The sequence below is a fragment of the Emys orbicularis genome, chromosome 6, assembly GCF_028017835.1.
Source record: "Emys orbicularis isolate rEmyOrb1 chromosome 6, rEmyOrb1.hap1, whole genome shotgun sequence".
In the NCBI taxonomy this organism is placed as follows: Eukaryota; Metazoa; Chordata; order Testudines; family Emydidae; genus Emys; species Emys orbicularis.
The window spans coordinates 57381000-57405979 of NC_088688.1; the positions used below are offsets into that span (position 1 = coordinate 57381000).

The window sequence follows — 24980 nt, forward strand, 5'->3', positions numbered from 1 at the left end:
TTGTGTGAGATTTTAATTTCTTAATAAGTGTTGTTCTGAATAATATAAAATCCGTTAACCTTAAAAAAAAAAAAATCTGTTCCAGAGTCCAGTGTTCGAATGGCTGGAGTGGTGAGAATTTACAGAAATCTGTTGGACCTTTTACCGCATCACAACAAGCTTGTTAGGCTATATCATGGAGTAAGCTGAGATCATTTCCAGGTTCAATTCTGCTCTCTTCCGCTATCCATCAATGCGAGGATTATGTCTATCAAGGGGGTTCATTGGTGGGTTTTTAGGTGGCTGAGGAGCCCAATTCATGCTCTGCAGATTTTCCCACAGAAGTGACAGGTGTAATCTTGGAGGAGGCACAGTTGTTGTGCCCTTTCTTTCCTCCTTTGTCGCTTTTCTGTCTCATGAGTAAGTCTGTTCTCCGCAAAGTGGGCTGTGGCTTGGTGTATAGTGTGGCGCCACTGTATTCTGTTCTGCGCCAAGTCCTCCCAGTTTGTTGGGTTGATGTTTAAGTTTAAGATGTACTTTCAGCATGTCCTTGAAGTGCTTCCGCTGCCCTCCACGAGCCCTTCTTCCCTGACTTAACTGAGAGAAGAGTACTTGCTTTGGGAGGTGCGTGTCAGGCCTACGTACACAGTGACCAGCCCAACAGAGTTGATGTTTCATGACTTGTGCTTCTACACTGCTGATATTGGCTGCAGAAAGAAGGCTGATGTTAGTGCATCAGTCTTCTCAGCTGATCCTGAGAATTCTCCTGAGGCAGCGCTGCTGGAACCACTCCAGCTGCTTGAGATGTCGTCTGTAGGTTACCCAGGTCTGACACCCATAGAGAAGGGTGGGGATGAAAACTTCCTTGTAAACCAAGATCTTGATGCCTATTTGCAGATCCCTATCATTGAAGACTCGTTTGAGTAGTCTTCCAAAGGATGTGCTGGCACAGTGGATCCTGTAATCGATTTCTGTGTCAATGCTGGCTGTTTGGGAGAGGTGGCTGCCAAGGTACGGAAAATGGTCCACATTTTCCAGGGGTTCTCTGCTGATGGTGATTTGTGGAGTACAAAGAGTACAAAGAGTAGTTTGGTTTCCTGGATGCTGAGAGAGACTCAGGCTGTGATTAGGGCACTTTGCAGGTCGGCCTCTATGTGTGCAAGGATGATCCAATCATCTGCATACTGAAGGTCAGTGATGCAATTAACATGATCTTAGGTTTTGTTTATAGACATCAGAGATTGAGAAATTGGTCCACTCAATCCTGATTCTGTAAGGTATTCCCGTCCTGTCCTGACCGGGAAAACCGAGAAGTGTGCTGCTTGCCAGGAGCTAGGATTCACGATGTGACGGAGAGACTGCCGAGACTCATCAAGCCCTCAGATTGCTACCCCTTCCTGCTTCTCCACGTGGGCACCAATGATACTGCCAAGAATGACCTTGAGTGGATCACTGCAGACTACGTGGCTCTGGGATGAAGGATAAAGGAGTTTGAGGCGCAAGTGGTTTTCTCGTCCATCCTCCCCGTGGAAGGAAAAGGCCTGGGTAGAGACTGTTGAATCGTGGAAGTCAACGAATGGCTACACAGGTGGTGTCGGAGAGAAGGCTTTGGATTCTTTGACCATGGGATGGTGTTCCAAGAAGAAGGATTGCTAGGCAGAGATGGGCTCCACGTAACGAATAGAGGGAAGAGTATCTTCACAAACAGGCTGACTAACCTAGTGAGGAGGGCTTTAAACTGGGTTCACCGGGGGAAGGAGACCGAAGCCCTGAGGTAAGTGGGATACCAGGAGGAAACACGAGCAGGAGAGTGCAAGAGGGGAGGACTCCTGCCTCATACTGAGAGAGCAGGACGATCAGTGAGTTATCTTAATTGCCTATACACAAATGCAAGAAGCTTGGGAAACAAGCAGGGAGAACTGGAAGTCCTGGTACAGTCAAGGAATTATGATGTGATTGGAATAACAGAGACTTGGTGGGATAACTCACATGACTGGAGTACTGTCATGGATGGATATAAACTGTTCAGGAGGGACAGGCAGGGCAGAAAAGGTGGAGGAGTTGCACTGTATGTAAGAGAGCAGTATGACTGCTCAGAGCTCCAGTATGAAACTGCAGAAAAACCTGAGAGTCTCTGGATTAAGTTTAGAAGTGTGAGCAACAAGGATGATGTCGTGGTGGGAGTCTGCTATAGACCACCAGATCAGGGGGATCGAGGTGGACGAGGCTTTCTTCCGGCAACTAGCAGAAGTTACTAGATCGCAGGCGCTGGTTCTCATGGGGGACTTCAATCACCCCGATATCTGCTGGGAGAGCAATACAGCAGTGCACAGACAATCCAGGAAGATTTTGGAAAGTGTAGGGGACAATTTCCTGGTGCATGTGCTGGAGGAACCAACTAGGGGCAGAGCTCTTCTTGACCTGCTGCTCACAAACAGGGAAGAATTAGTAGGGGAAGCAAAAGTGGATGGGAACCTGGGAGGCAGTGACCATGAGATGGTCGAGTTCAGGATCCTGACACAAGGAAGAAAGGAGAGCAGCAAAATACGGACCCTGGACTTCAGAAAAGCAGACTTTGACTCCCTCAGGGAACTGATGTTTATTCTCCCCTGGGAGAATAACATGAGGGGGAAAGGAGTCCAGGAGAGCTGGCTGTATTTTAAAGAATCCTTATTGAGGTTGCAGGAACAAACCATCCCGATGTGTAGAAAGAATAATAAATATGGCAGGTGACCAGCTTGGCTTAACGGTGAAATCTTTGCTGATATTAAACACAAAAAAGAAGCTTACAAGAGGTGGAAGATTGGACAAATGACCAGGGAAGAGTATAAAAATATTGCTCAGGCATGCAGGAGTGAAATCAAGAAGGCCAAATCACACTTGGAGTTGTAGCTAGCAAAGGATGTTAAGAGTAACAAGAAGGGTTTCTTCAGGTATGTTAGCAACAAGAAGAAGGTCAAGGAAAGTGTGGGCCCCTTACTGAATGAGGGAGGCAACCTAGTGACAGATGATGTGGAAAAAGCTAAGGTACTTAATGCTTTTTTTGCCTCTGTCTTCACAAACAAGGTCAGCTCCCAGACTACTGCACTGAGCAGCACAGTATGTGGAGGAGGTGACCAGACCTCTGTGGAGAAAGAAGTGGTTTAGGACTACTTAGAAAAGCTGTACGAGCACAAGTCCATGGGGCTGGATGCACTGCATCCGAGGGTGCTAAAAGAGTTGGCGGATGTGATTGCAGAGCCATTGGCCATTATCTTTGAAAACTCATGGCGATCAGGGGAGGTCCCGGATTATTGGAAAAAGGCTAATGTAATGCCCATCTTTAAAAAAGAGAGGAGGAGGATCTGGGGAACAACAGGCCAGTCAGCCTCACCTTAGTGCCTGGAAAAATCATGGAGCAGGTCCTCAAGGAATCAATTCTGAAGCACTTAGAGGAGAGGAAAGTGATCAGGAACAGTTAGCGTGGATTCACCAAGGGCAAGTCATGCCTGACTAACCTAATTGCCTTCTATGATGAGATAACTGGGTCTGTGGATGAGGGGAAAGCAGTGGATGTATTATTCCTTGACTTTAGCAAAGCTTTTGATACGGTCTTCCACAGTATTCTTGCCAGCAAGTTAAAGAAGTATGGGCAGGATGAATGGACTATAAGGTGGATAGAAAGCTGGCTAGATCATTGGGCTCAACGGGTAGTGATCAATGGCTCCATGTCTAGTTGGCAGCCAGTATCAAGCGGAGTGCCCCAAGGGTTGGTCCTGGGGCCGGTTTTGTTCAATATCTTCATTAATGATCTGGAGGATGGCGTGGATTGCACCCTCAGCAAGTTTGCAGACGACACTAAACTGGGAGGAGTGGTAGATACGCTGGAGGGTAGGGATAGGATACAGAGGGACCTAGACAAATTAGAAAATTGGGCCAAAAGAAATCTGATGAGGTTCAACAAGGACAAGTGCAGAGTCCTGCACTTAGGACGGAAGAATCCCATGCACTGCTACAGACCATGGGGGGACCGAGTGGCTAGGCAGCAGTTCTGCAGAAAAGGACATTGGGGTTACAGTGGATGAGAAGCTGGATATGAGTCAACAGTGTGCCTTTGTTGCCAAGAAGGCTAATGGCTTTTTGGGCTGTATAAGTAGGAGCATTGCCAGCAGATCGAGGGACGTGATCATTCCCCTCTATTCAGCATTGATGAGGCCTCATCTGGAATTCTTTGTCCAGTTTTGGGCCCCACACTACAAGAAGGATGTGGAAAAATTGGAAAGAGTCCAGCGGAGGGCAACAAAAATGATTCGGGGGCTGGTGCACATGACTTATGGGGATCTAGACGGTTCTCAGTGGTAGCAGATGACAGAGCAAGGAGTAATGGTCTCAAGTTGCAGTGGGGGAGGTTTAGGTTGGATATTAGAAAAAACTTTTTCACTTGGAGGGTGGTGAAGCACTGGAATGGGTTACCTAGGGAGGTGGTGGAATCTCCTTTCTTAGAGGTTTTTAAGGTCAGGCTTGACAAAGCCTGGCTGGGATGATTTAGTTGGGGATTGGTCCTGCTTTGAGCAGGGGGTTGGACTAGATGACCTCCTGAGGTCCCTTCCAACGCTGATATTCTATGATTCTAAGGTAGCAGTCCTGGATGAGGATCAGGATCACGGCAAGGTAAATGGAGAAGAGTGTTGGACCAATGACACAACCCTGCTTGACACCAGTAAGAATGATGAATGGTTCAGTTTCTGAGCCGTTGCACAGAAAGGTGGCACTCATCCCATCATAGAGTAGTCTGATGATGAAAATGAATTTCTGTGGACAGCCAAACCTACACAGCACCTTCCATAGGGCACCACGATTGATAGAGTCAGAGGCCTTGGTTAGGTTGATGAATGCCATGAACAGTTCGTGGTGTTGCTCTCTGCATTTCTCCTGAATCTGTTGGACCACAAACATCATGTCAGTTGTGCCTTGGGATGGCCTGAAGCCACAATGTGATTTGGGGTAAAGTTCCTCGGCAAGGGGAAGGAGGTGGTTTAATAGGATCCAGGCAAGGGTCTTCCCTGCGATGGAGAGGAGGGCAATACCTCTATAGTTCCTGCACAGAGATTTGTCCCCTTTCTTGAATATTGTAACAATGTTGGCGTTCTTAAAGTGAGGTTGAATTTCTTCGCAGGTCCAGGAGTTAGCAAAGGATTATTCCACCAGCTTTAAAAACCTCAGCAGGGATGCCATCTGGGCCTGGTGCATTGTGATTTTTTGTCTCAGTGATGGCACGCTGGACTTCCTCAGAAGATGGGGGATCAGCAAGGTGTTCCATTGCTGAGTATTGTGGAATGAGCTCGATGGTGTCTTCAGAGACCGTGGAGTCGCGGTTTAGAAGGCTCTTAAAGTGCTCCTTCCAGTGTTGTTTAATGTCTGCATTGTCCTTCAGGAGGGTGGAGCCATGCTGGGAATGTAAGGGGGTTGGGCCTTTGGCGCTTGGCCCATATATATAGCTTTTGTTGCTTGAAAGAAGCTTCTCAAGTCATCCTGGTCTACCAAACCCTGGATCTCAGAGGCCTTCCCTTGCCACCACTTGTTTTTGATTTCACGTAGCCTCCTTTGGACTTAAGCTTTGAGCTGGTGATAGGCCTCATGTTTTCGTTGGTTAGAGGAATCATTTTGCCACTTACAGAATGCTCCTGTCTACCACCGAGAACAAAGATATTTGGGAGGGTGGCAGTTCTCTGATAGCATGGAAACTGTAGGACTAGGACAAAGCATTCTGGGAAAGCATACTAGAAGTGTTTTTCTAAAAGATATACTTTAGTTCAAACAGAAGTTGTGGACTTGGAATTAGTGGGTGAAATTCAATGGACTGTGTTATGCGGTAGCTCGTGCTAGATTATCATAATGGTCCCTCCTTTAAAATCTATAAATCTATGAAAGAGGGCAGAGATATAAGCAACCTACTTTTCATCAGTGTGAAAGAGACTGAAGGGAGCAGGACCAGCAATGGAAAGGACTGGGGAATAAGCAGAGCAGCAGATGGAAAAGGAGTACCTATGGCAGTTAATGGGCACTTTGTGGGATAGACCTGGGAATGCTAATAGAGCCCACATCAAATTTATATTCCTTGGAATGACCACCCCCATCATGCTTCTGTTCTGGGCAGAAATCACTATCAAGGGAGACCTGAACTGAGAACCCATCTTAAAGGGACAGGTTGACCTAAGACAGGCATGTACAAAGCTGTGCAAAGCTATCATGCAAAGGGAAATAGGAGCCATGGGAAATCTGGCGAGAGTGCTGTGGTGCAGATATACCCAGAATGCACCCTCAGGTACCACAGAATCAACTGGCAAGAACACAGTAAGCCCTGGCTGGAAAATTGTATACATACCAAGTCCTCGCTAAATCAAATGCTGCAATTTGAAAAAAAAATTCTAACGTAAATTGAATCTGCCCTGGAAGTTCCCCATGTTTCTCATCCATTTTAAAACTAGTCCGGGGATGAAATCATGGTAGCAAAACAATTCAAACTTGGGTACCTAGCATGAGGCTTAAATACATATTTAGGCACCCCAGCAAAACCTGTCTAATTTGTTTGTTTGTTTATTTATTTATTTATTTATTTAAATATGTCCATAGGAGCTTTACGGGCTTTCCACTTCTGAAAATTAGGTCACTTCCACAGAAGTGTGCAAATATGGATTTGCGTGCTTAACACTGGTGATACAAGTTTTAAAATTTTGCTCCTAATGCCTCAAGATCATTTTGAGTATTTTGTATAGGATCTCTTCATGTGTTTTCTAGCCATTCAAATAATTAATTTGTATTGTTGTACTATATCTATACCTTTCCAGAATTCTTTATCTAAGCAAGTTGAAGAAATGGAACAAGACAACTTAATCACCTTGAATATTGAACGTTTAATAGGAACGTATGGCCGAGTTACAGTACAGTGGATAGCCAATGGGAGCATTAATGATATATTTCCAGCATCAGGAATGGTATGTAAAAATTTTGCTGAAATTAGTGAAGCACTGATTTAAAAATACTTTATAAAATATACCAAGTCTTAATTGTTGTCCCTTCTTGGAGTGCCCAAGTATGGTAGAACCCTTATTTCTTCTTCGAGTGATTGCTCATATCAATTCCAGTTAGGTGTGTGCACGCACCACGTGCACGGATGTCGGAAATTTTTACCCTAGCAGCTACCCGTCGGGCCGGCTGGGGAGCCCCCTGGAGTGGTGCCAAAATGGCGATCTATATAAGCCCCTGCTGGCCCGACCCCCCTTTCAGTTCCTTCTTACCGCCTGTGACGGTTGTTGGAACAGTGGTCTCTTGTCTTTTCAACTGTTCCACTTATCCCTAGTGTTCTATCAAATCTTTTCTAATCAACGAAAGCCGTTTAAGCCCCAGACCACTCAGCAGTGCTCCTTCCCGCCTAGACCGAGGCAGGATTTTTCTCGTCGGAGAAACAGATACTCCCGACGTAGGCCGTCTCGTCCTCCCTCTGGACAAAGCCAAGGACAGTCTAAGCCACCACGGCCATGTTCTACCTGAACAAGCAAGGTGGAGCCTGGTCATCGCTGCTCTGCCAAGAAGCCCTCTCTCTGTGGGACTTCTGCTTAGTCCACTCCATCAACCTTCAGGCCTCATACCTGCCGGGCGTCCAGAAGGTCCTGGCGGATACTTTGAGCAGGCATTTTCTGACTCATGAATGGTCCATACGCCCGGATATCATTCATTCCATTTTCCGCACGTGGGGGTTTCCCCGAATTGACTTGTTCGCTTCGCAGACCAACAGAAAGTGCCCAGCCTTCTGCTCCTTCCGGAGTCACAGCCCGGGCTCGTTAGCGGATGCCTTTCAGATCACGTGGTCGGGCCAGTTGCTGTATGCCTTCCCTCCGTTCCCGCTGGTTCACAAGGTGCTCCTCAAGATCCGCCAGAACAAGGGAGATGTAATACTGATAGCCCCTGCCTGGCCGCGTCAGTGTTGGTACCCGACTCTGCTGGACCTGTCAATTCAGGCTCCCCTACGTCTTCCTCTCGACCCCGACTTCATATCCCAGAACCACCGTCGTCTCCTTCACCTGGACCTCCAGTTGCTCCATCTCATGGCCTGGAGGAGCCGTGGTTGAACCAGGCTGAACGCGCCTGTTCGGACTCGGTAAGGCGGGTCCTTCTGGAAAGTTACAAGCCATCAACTAGACTTACCTACAAGGCGAAGTGGAAGAGGTTTTCCAGCTGGTGCGCTCAGCGGCAGGTACTCCCACCCCGGCTTCCATTTCGTACATTTTGGACTATCTGATGTCCCTAAAGGACCAGCACCTAGCCTTTGGATCCCTTAAAGTCCACCTTGCGGCCATTTCTGCTTTCCACCCGGGCACGACTGGGCATTCTGTGTTTGCACATCCGGTCGTGCGGCGTTTTCTCAAAGGCTTGGAGAAAATCCATCCTCCAACGAAGCCACCGTGCCTGCATGGGACCTAAATCTGGTCCTCTCCTGCCTTATGGGTCCTCCTTTCGAGCCGCTGGCCACCTGTTCTCTTCTCTATCTCGCCTGGAAGGCCGCCTTCCTAGTGGCCATCACTTCTGCATGACGGGTCTCCGAATTACACGCTCTCACCTGTGAGCCACCCTACACCATCTTTCATAAAGATAAAGTGTACCTAAGACCTCACCCGGCCTTTCAACCAAAGGTGGTGTCCCGCTTCCACGTGTCAGGATATTTTGTTACCGGTTTTCTACCCAAAACCGCATGCTGACCTACGTGAACAACGCCTCCATTCTCTCAACGTTAGAAGGGTACTCGCCTTCTATATAGCCCGGACAAAGCCCTTTCATAAAACAGCCCAGTTGTTGGTCGCCATTGCGGAGCAGATGAAAGGCGCCCCGGTTTCCTCTCAACGAATTTCTTCATGGATCACTGGGTGCATTCATGCTTGCTATAACCTGGCAAACGTCCCTCCGCCTGCTGTTACAGCTCACTCCACGAGAGCTCAAGCGTCATCAGCTACCTTTCTGGCACACATTCCTCTCCAGGAAATCTGCAGGGCTGCCACGTAGGCCTCGGTTCATACCTTCACGTCCCACTATGCCATCGTCCAGCACTCTCGGGATGATGCAGCCTTTGGCAGAGCGATCCTTCAATCTGCGGTTCCTTGTCTCCGACCCCACCTCCGAGGTAAGGCTTGGGAGTCACCTAACTGGAATTGAGCAATCACTCGAAGAAGAAAAAATGGTTACTTGCCTTTCTGTAACTGTTGTTCTTCGAGATGTGTTGCTCATATCTATTCCATTCCACCCCACCTTCCCCTCAGTTGGAGTAGCCAGCAAGAAGGAACTGAAGGGGGGTCGGGCCGGCAGGGGCTTATATAGATATCCATTTCGGCTCCACTCCAGGGGGCTCCCCAGATGGCCCGACGGGTAGCTGCTAGGGTAAAAGTTTCCGACATCCGTGCACGCGGCGCGCGCATACACCTAACTGGAATAGATATGAGCAACACATCTCGAAGAACAACAGTTACAGAAAGGCAAGTAACCATTTTTTCTGTCTCCTCAGTACATAGTGACCCACCTTAAGACCAATGGGACCTGGGGGCCCTGGGTTCCTTGGGCCCAGCTCCACCTAGTGCTTGGTTGCATAAACTAATAGACAAATCCTGTGACGTCTAGGACATTACAAACTACAGATACAAGGAATCAAGGGCCAACAGATTATGAAGATATACAACAATTATTCCTGGAAAGAAATAAAGTCAGAGAAAAAAAAGGGAATTGAGTCAAAGGGGGCAGGCAGAGAGTCAAGTACCGGTATATCAAATAAATGAGTGAGCAACCACTCTGCCAGAATAAACACTCCCTCCCTCAAAAGCCCACAACAAAGTAAAAGTAAAGAGAATGCTCCCTAAGGTCTCCCTGCAGGCTTTAGCTAGCTGGTGGAGCTGGACCTTGAAAAAGAGTGTGGTGTCCTTCACTGAGAAGCCCTGGCCATTCTCTGGCTCTAGTGCTGGGGAGGTCTACTGGGTACAGCTGCCAGTCAGTGCTTTCTTGCAAGGCGGAGTCTTGGAGCTCAGCCTGTCTTGGGGAGTGGAGTGCTCCTGGTCACTCAAGTCCTGTCCCTTGGATCCCAATGCAGGGGGAAGCCTACAGGTCTCAGCAGGCAGGCTGCCCTTTCAGGTCAAGCCAGATTCTGGTTCTCTGCTGCACAGAGCAGTTCAGGAACTTCATCATTTCCTGCTACTGGAACCTGACTCCCTGCATCAGCTCTGTCTCCGAGTCCTCAATGACTTTCACCACCCAGGCTCAGCTCAATCTCCTGGCAATCCCAGTCATGTGCAAGCTCTCTGGGGTCTGCAGTTGGTCACCTGGGTGGGCCCATCAGGCTCTGGCCCAACCCCCTTTGTCTGTTTTTGTGTTTTGAGCACAGTGATGCAGACAGTCTCTGTTTCAGTTCCCTCAGTCTCTATGCTGCTGTTTGTGGAAGCTGTTTTTTCTGAAGTCTCCCAGAATGTTAAGGAAGGCTACGTGGTTATTTTAAATGTGATCAATGCATTTATTTATACATATATTTAAAAATATTATAGTGACAACTTAAAACAATAATATAATTGTCAAAATGGATTATAGATGGGTGAATAATAAACGTCATGTTTAGCAAATAGTTTATTTGAAAAAAATCATGACAGTCAACTAAGTTGTCAGTTGAATATTATTCAACCAGCACTAGTATTGATACTGTGCCCCTAAAATCAACATTTGTTAGTAAGGGGAGGGTTTTTGGGTTTTCAGCAACTTACTGACTTTCTCTGCTTCTTGACTTAGACAAAGCAGGAAAGCAAAGTGTGTGGCGCAAAAAGCCGCAATGCAGTTGTATTATTAATTTGAAATTATTGAGTTATTCTGCTGACACCTAGGTCCAGATTTTCAAAATGGGTGTTTTAGACACTTAAATCTGTTTTTAAGAGATCCAAATAAAAATGGCTTGATTTTCAGATGTGCTGAAGTCATTGAGAGTTGTGGGTACTCAGCATCTCCAAAACTGAGGCCAGTGTTAGTTAAGAACTATTTCTTCCTCCCTGTGTTTCTGATTGTTTTCCCCAACTAAACAGCTTGCATTTTTCCAAAGTGACTCTCTTTGCTGTTTGCTGTCAGTGTTGCTAACCTCTCTGGATCTCTTTCAATTATTTTTCTGTCTTCAATGGTGTCATACCACCTCTCAGTTCAGTATCATTTGCATATTTTGTTAATGCTCTGTTCACACTTTTTTCGCTGATGGATTTTTACAAAAGCAAATCTTGGTGAAGGTGCTTACAATAATAGTATGGCAAAATGTTTGACCTATTTTTTTTTCTTTTACTGTTTAGATAACATTTTCAGAAGGTCAGGCCCTGTCCACAATCACCCTGACAGTTCTTGCAGACAACATTGCAGAGCTTTCTGAAACTGTTGCTATCACACTCACCCATGTCACTACTGTGGGCATTAAGGATTTCATGAGAGGAGCCATCATAGACCCTAAGAGAGCACGAGCTGTGCTTACCATTTTGCCTAATGATTCTCCCTATGGTGTAGTTGGCTGGCATACGGAGTCTCTCTTTGCTAAAGTAGCGGAGCCTGAAGGTAAGTCAGTCTTACGTTCCTGCTACGGAGCGAATATAATGGCATACAAAAGTTGTCATCTTTAGAAGTTCTGATATCAATGATGCCTTCACTGGTTACACATTTCCTCTTCCTGCTCTGCAATGTCATCATCACCTTTCAATATTATGAACTGTATGCTGCAAATTTGTTAACTATAAAGTATTAACTAATTAAAGGCAAATGGCCTGATCCTGCTGGCACCCACTGCTATGCCAGTAGCTGCCAGACATCAGAAAATCTTTGGAGGGGAGATGGCATGGAAGGCTGCTGCTGCTCCCAAGCAGTGAATTTAGCTGTCCATTCACATTCTCTGTGACTTGCGGTGGGGACAAACAGGATGTAGGTAGGGGGGAAAGGAGTGAAACCTCTGCTGTGATGTTGGTGCAGTCATACTAGATTCTGGAACTTTGCTGGACTTATAGGGCTGTCTGGACTGCATGCAGAGCCACAGTGGTCTTTACTTGAAGACTTTTCCCTACTCCATATTGTCCATCAGCAGTTATTGTTCCTGTAGAGCTCACATTCTTTCCCCCAACAGCTTAGCTCCACCACTAGTTTTCCCCCTCTCCTTTCCTTGCCATCAGGCTCCCAATCTATCCTTCTCCTGCCTCAGACTTTTCTCCTTCCACCTGCTTCTTCTCTGTTGTGTGCTCTTTTCTGTGCATGAAATATGCTTTTAGGACCCTGGCCCGTCCTCCTTCCCTGCCACAGGTTCTCAGTCAAAGGAGTAGCGTGCCCAGCAGATGTAATCAAGTTGAATTTTGTAGTAACTTATGTGTTCTATACATATGTATAAAACATATTCCCCATGCTACTGCATTACAATGATTTTTGTTTGGCAGCTGATAATTTATTGGAGTTTAATCTGTAAATTTTTTTTTTTTTAGTATTTCAGAGCATGTTGCATGTAGGGCTTTTGCAGATGAAAAGTAATGGAAATGGACCCTGCATTGTAGTTCAACATTTACAAGCAAAAACATACACTAGTTGCCTTTTCCCCTCCTTTTGTCTTACCCTTAGCCTTCCTGGTTTGTTACTTTTACCCACCCCTCCTGTCCTAGATACAGGACTTGAAATCACACGATAGGTGTTCTGCAATTTCTTGGACTCTGGGGAAAATCTAGTTTCCCAAAGGGGATCTGAGTCATCACTGGTATGAGTGCATTTCCTTTTCTGGGGAATTTGAGATGTAGACACGCACGAATGAAGGGCAATCTGACTCTTGCCACCAGAGTCACTGCCACAGAGGTCGTTTCCTATATCAGTATCAATAGTGACTTCAGAATGATTTAAAATGCATGAAGGGCACTCGAAACAGGGGGATGGAGGGAGGGGGGAACTGAATGAAAATGTATATTAAAGTAAAGGTTTTGTATAACAAAATTCAATTCTTACGTTTCTCAACAAATTTTCCTCTCAAATTGCTACCCGTGCAGAGATTCAAATGTCCCTCATGCGCTTTCAAGCAGCTTAAGTTACTAAATTTTTAGGTATAGAGTGCACTGGTTATGATGTTGAAGATGAATTCCTGCTCTAACATTCCATTGATTTCAGTGAGTGATTAATCGGATAATTCTAGCACAGTGAGATGAAGTGGAAAACAAGCAGAGAAAGGGTTAGAGCAATCATATGTTGATGGGTTTTTACCAGAGCTAATATAGATTTCTTTCCCAATTCATCTTACAGAGAATCCTACTATTGTTACTTTACAAATTCTTCGAGAACAAGGATTTGTTGGAGATATTGCAGTACAGTTGAGCACCAAACCTAATTTTGCCCTTCAGCCCTTCAACCAAGCCACAGAGAATCAGGATTATGTGATAGAAAAAGAAACAATAATTATGGCAGAGAACACAATCACGACTTATGTTATAGTCACCATTTTGCCTGTGAGTAATTGAAAAGAAGAGACATTTTTGTTATATTTTAAGAAAGATTATAGTGTAGGTTCTGTTCGGGGCAAAAGGAAAAGTGTAACATTCTATAAGTATTGTAGGAGGAAAGTTGGCTCATTAAATCTGTTTCAGTAGAATCTGGACACTGGTAACTAGTTTGTGAGCAATCCAAATTGCTTTGTTTACTGTGAAACAAGTAATTTAGTTTTATGGAAACTTGTTTTTGAATTTTAAACCCTCTCGGGAACATGTTGGGTTGTAAATTTGGCACAACTTCAAACTGTAAAACAATTTATTTCACTTTACATGCCTTTAACAGATTTATTGTTCAGATTCAAGAAACACCAACTTATTGGGGCCACTAGACTTTATCATGACCAAAAAAAATGTGTTTTTATAGGATGTTCAAAGTCCTTCAGGTCCTCCTAGTCAGCAGTGTTTTCAGAAATCCTTTCCCCCCTTTTCATAGGTGATGTGACATGAGGCAGGGAATTAGTTATTTAATCTCAACTGCCGTGGTTTTACCTGATTCTGCTCAGTCAGCAGCCAGTCAGTTTCCTCCTTTCATAATATCCATCTTATAACATGAACTTACAATGGGGGTGACGTTTTAAAAACATTTTCACAGGATAACGTTCCAGAATTACAGGAAGGATTTGTAATCAATATTACTGATGTGCATCTGTTGGATTCCTCTCTTGCTGGAGGGCAGCCAAGTGTGAAGAGACTTGGGTTAGAAATAGCTGAGGTAATAATTGAAGAGAATGATGACCCCAGAGGAATATTTAGTTTCAATGTTACGAAGGTAAGACTGAATATTAAACATTTGCTATTGTATTCTAGCAGTAGGTTCTATGTTTTTAGGCTGCATTTAAAAATGGTCTTAAAAAGATTTCTAGCACTAAACATCAGTTACACTGACCATATACTGGACAAGCAATTTCTATACAAAAGTTTTCTTGCTGCTGATGATACTTAGTTCATGAGAGCATTGGAATTGTTAAAACACTAGTGGGTTATTTTTACCCTAACTACGTCAGATTAACAATTTGATCTTTTTAATAATAATAATAATAATTAATAATAAATATTACTTGTTTTATAGATTTATATATAAAGGGACTAACTCATTACTTTAACGCATAGCCCCTTACCTTTGGCTACTTTTGAACATTTTGGTATCAGCCTTTTTGCACGGAATGAGAAAGGAGAAATACATTTGCCTTGGCACTCAACATGTTTTCTGAATTTTCAGGATTTTAGTGGAGCAGTTGCTGGTTATGAGGTGCCTCCACCACAGAATATACTGAAGCTGCCAGTTGTTCGGAAGGCTGGGAGGTTTGGGTCAGTAAAACTATACTGGGAAGCTATGCCTGCCAGTGCTAGCATGGAAGACTTTACGCCATCATTTGGAAACCTTACATTTGCAGATGGACAAGTATGCTGTTGCTGAAAATATAAACATTTCTGAGTTAAGAAGTCTCAGGGTCTTTTGCATTTGTTTCCTTTAAAAGATATGAGTATAAAGTCTCAGAGGACATTTATGTTTACTATTTATGGTCCAAATCCTGTGAACATGTACACAGGTACTTAACTTGAAGCACATGCATAGTCAGTCCCATTGACTTTAATGGCACTACTCAAGTACTTAAAGGGAAACATGTTCATAAGTGTTTGCCACATTGGGGCCTATATCTTTACACCTCTACCAGTAAAAAAAAACAACAACAACAAAAAGCCCACGCTTATTTTTGCCTGATAAGTGGGAAACTTATAATTAGCCCATGTTTTGTGTGGACTTACACAATGAATTTGTATGTTTCTTAAGCTGCATTGTTAGATTTCACATCACACTTGGAGACACAAAGTGTGCACTTTTCGGGGCAGCTGATTTCATGTGTTGGAAAATGGACCTTGGCAAACAAAGGTATACTTTGTGAACAAAATCATGTTTAGAGCCAAATATAATACACTCTGTGTATTACTGCATACTAAAGAAGTGTACGGCAGAAGAGGTAAGCAGGAGCCATTCAATCCGAACACATTTTCTGAAAATACCTTTTCATATTTGCAGCATGAGGGCCAAGATAACAAATTAGAGAAGGAGTTGGCAATTTTCAATGTACACCATTGTGGTTTTTTTGTATTAATGTGAAAGTCTGTGAAAAAGGGTCCGTCAAATTAAATTGTTTACATAATTTAGTAATTTAAAAAATCAGTTTTCTGATCACCCTTGGAATAGTTAAAAGAATCCATCCAAATTTTCATAATTGTTTTTTCTGCTTCCTTCCTGTGTTGAAAAGTGCCCCTTGGATGGGTCCAAGAACTGCAATAATTCCACACATATTTAGTCTTAACCCTTCCTCTCTCTGCTGTGAAAATGCTTCCCTGCCACCTTCTCAGTTTCACTTTCAGCTCTGCTGCTGCTGCTGTTAATAGTCAACACCCTCTTGCAGGGCCTAGGAAAGTGTGTGCACCTGAGTTTCCTCAAGAGCAGTATATGAGGCAGGAAGTGTGAATGACCATCAACAAAACAGTGCTGTCAAATATACAATGTGAAGAAACTGAAAAGTGTTCATTTTCTTTGTCTAATGACTTTCAGTAATAGTGATCTTTACTTGTAATAATAGTAAGCCCAAAATTTCCATATGGAAATGTGATTATTAAGTTCACAATATTACTTTTAATTCACAGTATATTGGGATTTCAGTAGGTTAAATTCCTCACAATTTTAATAGGAATCCAGAAAGTTTGCATAAATGAGTTTTAAAAATATTTCCAACATTCTGGTATGGTTTTGTTTTAAAAAGCCAAATATATAAATAAGTAAGCAAGTTTGGGAGCCAAACTACAAACTAAAACAATTTAGCAATCTTTTGCAACTTACAAAATCTAAGACTTAAATTTTCTGAGTTTCATTCATAAAATACAATAGACTGAATTCACTGTTGTGTCCTGTAATGTTTTATTGGTTCTCGTTTTTTTGCAGGCTGCAGGGGTGATAGAGATCACAATCATAGATGATACTGCAGTAGAATTTTTAGAGCTGTTCAACATCACTTTAATCAGGGTGACAGGTGGTGCCAGACTTGGGGATGACACTGTGTTGACTGTCACTATTCCACCAAATGATTCTCCTGTTGGAGTATTTGGGTTTGAAGAAAAGAACGTAAGTGTGAGCAACATGGTGCAGTTTTAAGCATAAGCAGGAAGAACGTTATGTATCATCAACCACATAGTCACTTAGAGTCAACTATCAATGTGCAGATTTTCCTGAATGTAGCTTTCACAATGCAGACAGTTAAACGTTTTATATTTGTACAAAATGTCATTTCTGCAGCCCAGCATCTCCCACAATTCTTGCCACCGGGGCTGCTCTGCTCACCCTTGAAGCTCACAGAGGTGAATCAGTGTTTTGGTGCCACTGCTCTATTCACGCCCCCTCTGCTTGTGCTTGTGGTCAGATTCTCTGTCTCCACAGCAGCATGCAGATGTTAGTTTCAGTGCTCCTTTCTTTCATCTGCCTAAAGGGGTATTTTTTGACTAATTCTGGGGCAGATTTGAGCAGTGTTCTCCCTCCCTTACTCCTCCCCCTGGGCCAGTTTTTAGTCAGCTGTTGGAATCCAGGTGAAGTCTCCTCTGCAGTGTCTCCCTGCTGGCTCCTCCACATCTTTTTTGATATGGGAGAGCTGTCTAGAAAGCACTGAAAGAAATCCAAATGGAGCTCCATCTGTGAAACTGCCTTCCCGAGCTCAGCAGATGGTGAGTTGTGCCAAGCCTGCACTCAGTCTTCCATTCCTAACTCTATTAGGTCTTGGGGCTATGAGTCGGACTGGCATGTGGGGTCTCCTACCCATCAGAGCAGCCACATCTCCAAAATGGAAGATACTGACCTGGAATCTCTGTGCAGAACAGGGAGAGGCTCCAAGGATGAGGAGGACCACAGTCAGCTGATTCAGGGGTAAGTCCTAAGAGGCCCCTGGAGAACAGAGAGGGGAAACTTGTAGAGGTCACAAGTCTTAAAATAGGTCTTGAGTGTCCTGGGGAAATAACCAGGGGACAGCCCCTCCCCCCTTCCCAATTTGGCCAGAGAGCTGTGGAAATGTTTCCCTTCCCTTCTCTGTGCAGGAATGGGCCCCAGTAGGTGAGGACTCAGAAAGAGATCTCAGAAGAGGTCTCCAGGCCTGTAGGAAAGCTAGCTGCAAAAGGCCTTACCAAAGCCACACTGGATCTCATATGGTTTCTAAGTGAGCAAAAAAGTGAAAAAATCAAAAAAGGGGAAGAAAAAGCCTAAAAGATGTAGGAGGTATGAATCCTGTGATGACTCCTCCACCGAGGATGGTGAATTGTCAGGCTCTGATTCCGATCAGGACTGGGGAAAGACTTAGCAAAGCCACATCATGCCTCTAAGACAGAATTCTGGCTGGCCTTCAGACAAAGGCAATCCTTTCAGCCTTCATCCTCACAGAAATACCAGCAAAGGGACAGCAAGCTCTCCAAAAGAAAGCTCTGGAACAGTGGCTCTGGAGAAAAGCCCAGCGGGAACCCTGTTAGCCTGTTTATGACACAGACCACATAGGTCTCTGCCTCTGCCCTGAGCTGAAATTAGGGGGAAGGATTTCCTAATTCCTAGAGGAATGGGTTGCATTGACCATGGACCAGTGGTCAGTGAGATAGTGAGCACAGGATACTCCTTCGAGTTATGGGCTCCACCTCATCTGTTCTTCGTCCAATCTCCCATATTGAATGACCCCAATAAGCATGGCCTAATCCAGAACAAGATATCTCCTCTCCTGGATACTGAAGTAATAGCAAATGTCCCTTCAGAAAAAAGTTTCTCAGGGTTCTACTGCATCTTCACTGTTCAGAAGCATGCCGGGGGAATCTGTGCTATTCTACATCTCAAAAGGCTCAACAAGTGGATGAACAAAATGAAGTTCCAGATTGAGACCCTAACCTCTATGGTGTCATCCCTGTCCCGGGGGATTTTCTGACATCAGTGTATTTGGTGGATGCATACCTCCACATCCCGATCAGACCGTGCATCAGTAGATACCTAAGGTTTGCTTATGGCAGGAAGCGTTATCAGTACTGGGCACTCCCATTCAGCTTGTCCTTGGCCCCGTGGGGCTTTACAAAGATGATGGTGGTAATCAGAGTCAGACTCAGATAACAGGTTATCCGCCTGTATCTCTTCCTAGTCGACATCTCAATCAGAGCGCCATCCCCAGCAACAGCACACAGAGCTACATCCCTGACATTGAATCTCCTGCAGGCACATGGCTTTATTATCAACATTAAGAAAAGCTCCTTGATTCCATCCACCAAAATAACTCACTTGGGAATGGACATAGACACTTTGATAGTGAGGCTATAGCCTTCTCTAGAAAGGTTCCATGGCACTATGGCACTAGGCCTTGAACTGCTAGGCCTCCCAGTATCATGCATAGAGATCGCTCCATGGACACAATGATACATGAGGCACCTTCAAGGCGTTATCTTAAAGGTATGGGACCACTCCCTGGGACACATGAAGGATCAAGTGAAGGTTCTGGGGCATCAGGTGATCCACTCCTTAAAATGGTGCTCAGTCCAGGGCAGTATCCACAAGATCCCCTGATTCTTACAACCGATGCCAGTCTGGAGGGCTGAGAAGCACACTTGGGTCTCAAACAGCCCAAAGCAACCTGGAGGAAAGGACCCACAGCAGAAACCTCCCAGAACTAGGAGAAGTCAAACTGGAGTGACTAAGGTCCCACTCCAGCCTAGAGGGGAGCCACATTCTGATTCAGTCAGACAACACGACCATAGTCACATATAGGAACAACTAAGGGAGAACAAGAAGTCCAGCGCTACATGCCGAAGCGATGGAAATCATGAAGTGGGCAGAACTTTTTCTCCCTCACGACAGTTCTCATAAAGGGAAACCTGAACCAAAAGGTGGACTGGCTCAGCAGGTGGAAGGCGAACAACTTCGAGAGGTACGTAAATCAGGAAGTCTTCAAGTTAATTGTCCAGTCATTAAAACTGCCCTCAACTGATCTATTTGCAAAGCTCAGCAGGTGGAAGGCGAACAACTTCGAGAGGTACGTAAATCAGGAAGTCTTCAAGTTAATTGTCCAGTCATTAAAACTGCCCTCAACTGATCTATTTGCAAACCACATGAATGCGAAGAGACCAAAGTACTTCACCAGGGAAGTGACCCCCAGTTTCATTGGGACAGATGCCCTATTGCAGAGATGGCCAGAGGGCCTTCTCATTGCATTCCCACCCTTTCTATTGTTAGAGAAGGTGGTCCAGAAAATAAAATCTGAGCGGGCAACAGTAATACTGGCAACCTCACACTGGTTTTCGTATCTGATAGACCTGAAATTAGGAACACTACTACATCTCCCAACGAGACAGGGAATCCTCTCACAAGGTCCTCTTCTTCATCCAGACCTGAACTAGCTGTATCTAACAGCCTTGTTATTAAAACTGGAAACGCTAGTTTTGTTGGGTTTGCCCTCCAAAGCCATCAGGACACTTCTTCCTTCTAGAAGAGTATTGACTGTGAAAGCATACTCCTCTATCTGGACTAAATTCAGTGTCTGGAATCAGAAAGCAAATCCTAGAAATCCAGGAATTCTTATCTATCTTTGAATTTCTTCAAGAAGGCATTAAAAAAGATCTCCAACCCAGCACCATTGCACATCAGGTGTCTGCCCTTAGTAGCGTGACATTCACAAGATCTGCAGACTCTCTGTCAGAGAATCCCTAGTAGACAGATTCCTTAGGGCAGTCCAATTACCCAGGCCAGCATTCAGGCCTCTTTTTCACTTACCACTTGTATTGACAGCCCTCACAAACCACCTCTTTGAACCACTGATGCAGTGTCAGCATTTTATTTGTTCATCAAAACTTGCTTCCCGATAGCCATCAGATCTGTCAAGTGAGTGTTGGAGCTGGTGGCACTTATTGTGTATTTTTCATGAGGTGCTCAGAATTCTGGAATCATTTATCCTGAAAGTAAACTTCTCCTTCCATGTTTTCCAAAAGGTAGATCTCCCTTCATTTGGCCAAGGCCACAGCATCCCAGCAAGGAGAGGTGGCACACTTTAGATGCTAGAAGGAACCTGAAAATTTGCCTCAAACGTACAAAGCCCATGAGGAGATCAGATGCTCTTTGCGAATCTTTCCACTGAAAATACCAAAGACGCAGGGCTTCCAAGTCCTCCATTATTAGGTGGATTAAACTATGCAGCATGGAAGTGTAGAAGGCATTAGAGATTCTGGTTCTGCAAGGGGGTCAGGGCGCACTCCACACAATCCCTGGTGACCTGGTGGGCAGAAAGAACTATTGCATCCACAGCGGAAATTTGTAAGGTGGCCACCTGATCAACTGCTACTACCTTTATTAAGTACTACAAGTTGGACTTCCTGTCCTCTGTAGAGGTGTCCTTTGGCAGAAAGGTGGTGCAGGTGGTAGTCCAGAAATGATTTTTGCCCCCTGAGAAAATGTTATAAGCAAGAAGGGATACTGCTTTTCCTTTTCTTTTGACCTTTTCTATAACCCTTTCTACATCTGTTCACTACTCACTATTTCCCAGATGTCAAGAACTGTGGGAGACACTAGGGTGAAGAATGGAAAATTTCATATTGATAATTTCCTTTCCATTAGTGGCGTCTCCCACAATTCTATCCACCCTAAATGGCTCAAGAGCGAAAAGGACAGATGCTGAGTGGGATCTGTACCATGCGACTGTATTTTTCCAGTTGCGATCCCCTGTGCATAGTTGGTCAGTTACCTTTGAAGTATTTGTTAATATTGTTATACACATTTTTACAGCTTTGGAATAATTTATTTGGCCACAAGTGGGAGCAGATGGAGTTTGGCCAGAGCAGTGGCACCAAAATTTTGTTCTACCTTCATGAGCTGCAAGAGTGAGCAGAGCAGCCTAGACGTCAAGAATTGTGGGAGATGCAACTTGCAGAAAGGAAATTCTCAGTAAGAAATTTTCTATTCTTGCATTTGGTCATTAAGAGACATGATGTTTTTTCTTCTCCCCAATTGCTGAGTACAATTTCATAAGCAGGGGACAGGCCTGAAGAAACTATTGGAATTTTGATTATTTTTTTAGGGGGAGAGGTGTTTTTGGAAGGGAGGTGAAAGGAAGCAGTTAATGAACAGAGAAGGAATTGTGAAAAAAAATAATTAAATGGCCTACGTGAGAGATTGTGTTGGATACACATGTGAACTCCAATGTTAAAAAAAGCTGGCTTCCCTCCTGATTCAGGAAGAGAGCAAATCTATTGGCTTTACAGTCTAGTTGAATTTACATCCAGTTCTGTCACATTATTCCCACCTAATGATTGTGTGTGCATATATGTTGAGCAAAGGTCTCAGGAGCAAAGTTAACAGGTACTGTGGTCTGAACTGCAGAGGGAGTTTTCAGAAATACCTTGGTCTGTCTTAAGTACTTGTGGCACCTTAGAGACTAACAAATTTATTAGAGCATAAGCTTTCGTGGGCTACAACCCACTTCTTCAGATGCATATAGAGTGAAACATATATTGAGGAGATATATATACACACATACAGAGAGCATGAACAGGTGGGAGTTGTCTTACCAACTCTGAGAGGCCAATTAAGTAAGAGAAAAAAAAAAAAACTTTTGAAGTGATAATCAAGATAGCTATTTTGAGCTATCTTGATTATCACTTCAAAAGTTTTTTTTTTTTCCCCCCCTCTCTTACTTAATTGGCCTCTCAGAGTTGGTAAGACAACTCCCACCTGTTCATGCTCTCTGTATGTGTGTATATATATCTCCTCAATATATGTTTCACTCTATATGCATCCGAAGAAGTGGGTTGTAGCCCACGAAAGCTTATGCTCTAATAAATTTGTTAGTCTCTAAGGTGCCACAAGTACTCCTGTTCTTTTTGCGGATACAGACTAACATGGCTGCTACTCTGAAACTTGGTCTGTCTTGTTATGCTATAATTTGCTTATTGTATTTAGTAGTCACAATTTTTTTTTAAAATCACTGGTCTCCCTTTTCCAGTAGGATTCTGGTTAGGAAGACCAGGAATTAGTACCTGTGCTAGGCCTGCTTGTGAGAGCTCAGTGCTGAGTTGCCATGTTTTCCTAGGCCCCTTGTCTCAACTACTTCACACACAGATTGCAGACAATATCTGCAGCCTCTGTGAAGTGGGCTCTCACAGACATGGGTAGGTCTTCCCAGTACTGACACTCCTGATCCCGGGGCATGCTCAGAACCTTTGAAAATCAAGCCTGTTTTTTTTTTATGAGCTTAAATGTGGATTTGGGAGGTTAGCTTTAGGCATTCAGGTTTGAAAATATTGGCCTTATTGTGTAAGGCAAGAGTCAAGCTTTCCTCTATGGAAGGGAGAGAAAAGGATGTAAGAGAAGAGGGAGAAAAAGAGGGGCTGTTCCTCTTCTGTATTGAAATCCATTATAAAATATCCATTGACTTCAATGGCAGCAAGACTGCGCCTGGAAAGAGGGCAATAAATAAAGGATTTGAAATGTTTTCCCTATCCTCTCCACCATGAAAAAAACCCCTAAAATCAACATTTTCCTTTTCAGTTCTTTCGCAGCCTTGTGTTCTTCAATTATTTATTTATTTTTCTCTCTCCACTAAATGCTTCCTCTTTGGGAAGTTTGGGGCTTCCTCTTGAAGTCATAAGAAGATAAGGGTGACATCTTTGTTTCTGGCTGATAGCTTGAAAATTAAGTACAGACACTAATTAGAACAAAGAGATTATAGCAGCCAATCTGAGTAGAGAAATTTATATATTCACAGTGCATTTATTGAAAAATAACCATATAGAGATTATGCAAATCTTTGTACTCTGCAATAATGGGTGTGAAGAAGTCAGTCAGATTCCCCTATATTAGGGTTATTGAGAAATAACAGTATAGTGGTCATGCTGATCAGACACTGAAAACAAATAAACATGCAAGAAACTGAATACATGGGGGTGGAAAATGTACAGTTATGAGTTATTGCCTTTATATTGTACCTGTCCTATGAATGACTGAATCTATTCCATTTCAGTATTATAATAACTCCAGAGATTTCATGTGAGTTGCCTGAGCATCTGTTGAATGTAGTAATGATATATTGCAACAATGTTTTTCATAGAAATTAAAGATAGAAAAGGCCTGTAAATTTATCTAATCCTTTCATATGCTAGTGTTTGATTGTTCTCTACTGTATATTTTCCAGTGCTGTGTCCACTGGTGACTCATATGTAATTGTGTTGAATCATAGTGGATACAGAAATAATTTAAGTGGTTAATCTTTGCTAACAGAATTCAACAGTGCATAAACTTCTGTTGATTTTTTTGGTCTTGTGTCTTGGAGACACGATTGAGACTACTATAATTTTAGATGTCGATAGCAATGTTTATAATTTTTCCAAGGCAATGGTTATAAAAACATAACATATCAATGCTGCTTCTTAGCTCTTCCCTAACTCCTCCTCCTCCTCTTTTCAGGTGACAGTTAAGGAGCCCCAGTCACCTGGAGATTCTGCTGCAACTGTGTTGCTGACTGTGAGTCGGAGTCAAGGAGGACGGGGGGCAGTCCGAATGATATGGATTTTGGAGGAGGCAGCTAAATATGATCTCACGCCTCTGAATGGAACTCTTTACTTTAAAGAGGTACTCCCAATATTTCAACATCCCATTTGCTTCCCTTACATTTGCTTACATTTTCTTCTTTCTCATACGTAGTTATATACTTGTCATTACACACTTGTACTAGCAGGGAGTCATAGTCTGTTATAACACAATAAAAAAATATCTGGTAGCGTTGACAACATGTCACGTGCTTTCCAAACAGAAAAGAAAGGATGGCCCATTCCCTGGAAGACCTTGGTGTAGGGTAAGTCTCCCAGGAAATGTGGCATTTCAAAATGATATAAATTGTCTTCTTTTTAAAAAGAATAAAAACTTTATAGAAATTTAATAATGACCATGGAGAACAGTTATTCCATTGCATTAGCTGACAGTCTAAGCAGACATGCAACTTGCCAGGTCCAGGAAGAGATAAAACATAAATTCAGGATGTATACTTTTAAAAATAACAGCGATTACCATGTGACCCTAGTGTTAGTTGGCTAAGCTGTAGAGCTTCATGGCAGAAAAGGGTAGGATTTAAAAGTTTCTGTTTTACTGTCTTCTGGTTCATTGCTACTTTATACTGATTGCACCAAGTATTATATTTATCATCCAGATATATTGCCACTGGAAATTTTAAGGAATAATGTCTCTTAGTGGTTTTGCAGATATGCAACCAACTTTCACTTTCAGGTTTAGCCAACTGTTTAATATTCATATAAAGAAAGTTTGCTGAGGCTGCAGACAGCACCAGCAGTTGCTGAGAATTCTAACAAACTGGAATACAGCTCCTTTCTGGGCAGTCTGTTATCTAGAAAAACACTTGGGGACATTTCACTAGCCTACAGTGCTGGTTGTGAAACAGA

The 24980-nt window shown here is 43.7% G+C and overlaps 1 protein-coding gene across 1 annotated transcript in view; it reads left to right on the plus strand.

Annotated features, from left to right (window-relative positions):
* Positions 1–24980, plus strand: part of ADGRV1 (adhesion G protein-coupled receptor V1) — a 444841-nt gene that overhangs the window by 137900 nt on the left and 281961 nt on the right. The window contains exons 55-61 of the mRNA XM_065406543.1: positions 6807–6953; positions 11316–11571; positions 13279–13481; positions 14116–14292; positions 14743–14925; positions 16477–16656; positions 23992–24156. Of these exons, the coding sequence (XP_065262615.1) occupies positions 6807–6953; positions 11316–11571; positions 13279–13481; positions 14116–14292; positions 14743–14925; positions 16477–16656; positions 23992–24156 (1311 nt within the window). The remainder of the gene's footprint in view (positions 1–6806; positions 6954–11315; positions 11572–13278; positions 13482–14115; positions 14293–14742; positions 14926–16476; positions 16657–23991; positions 24157–24980) is intronic.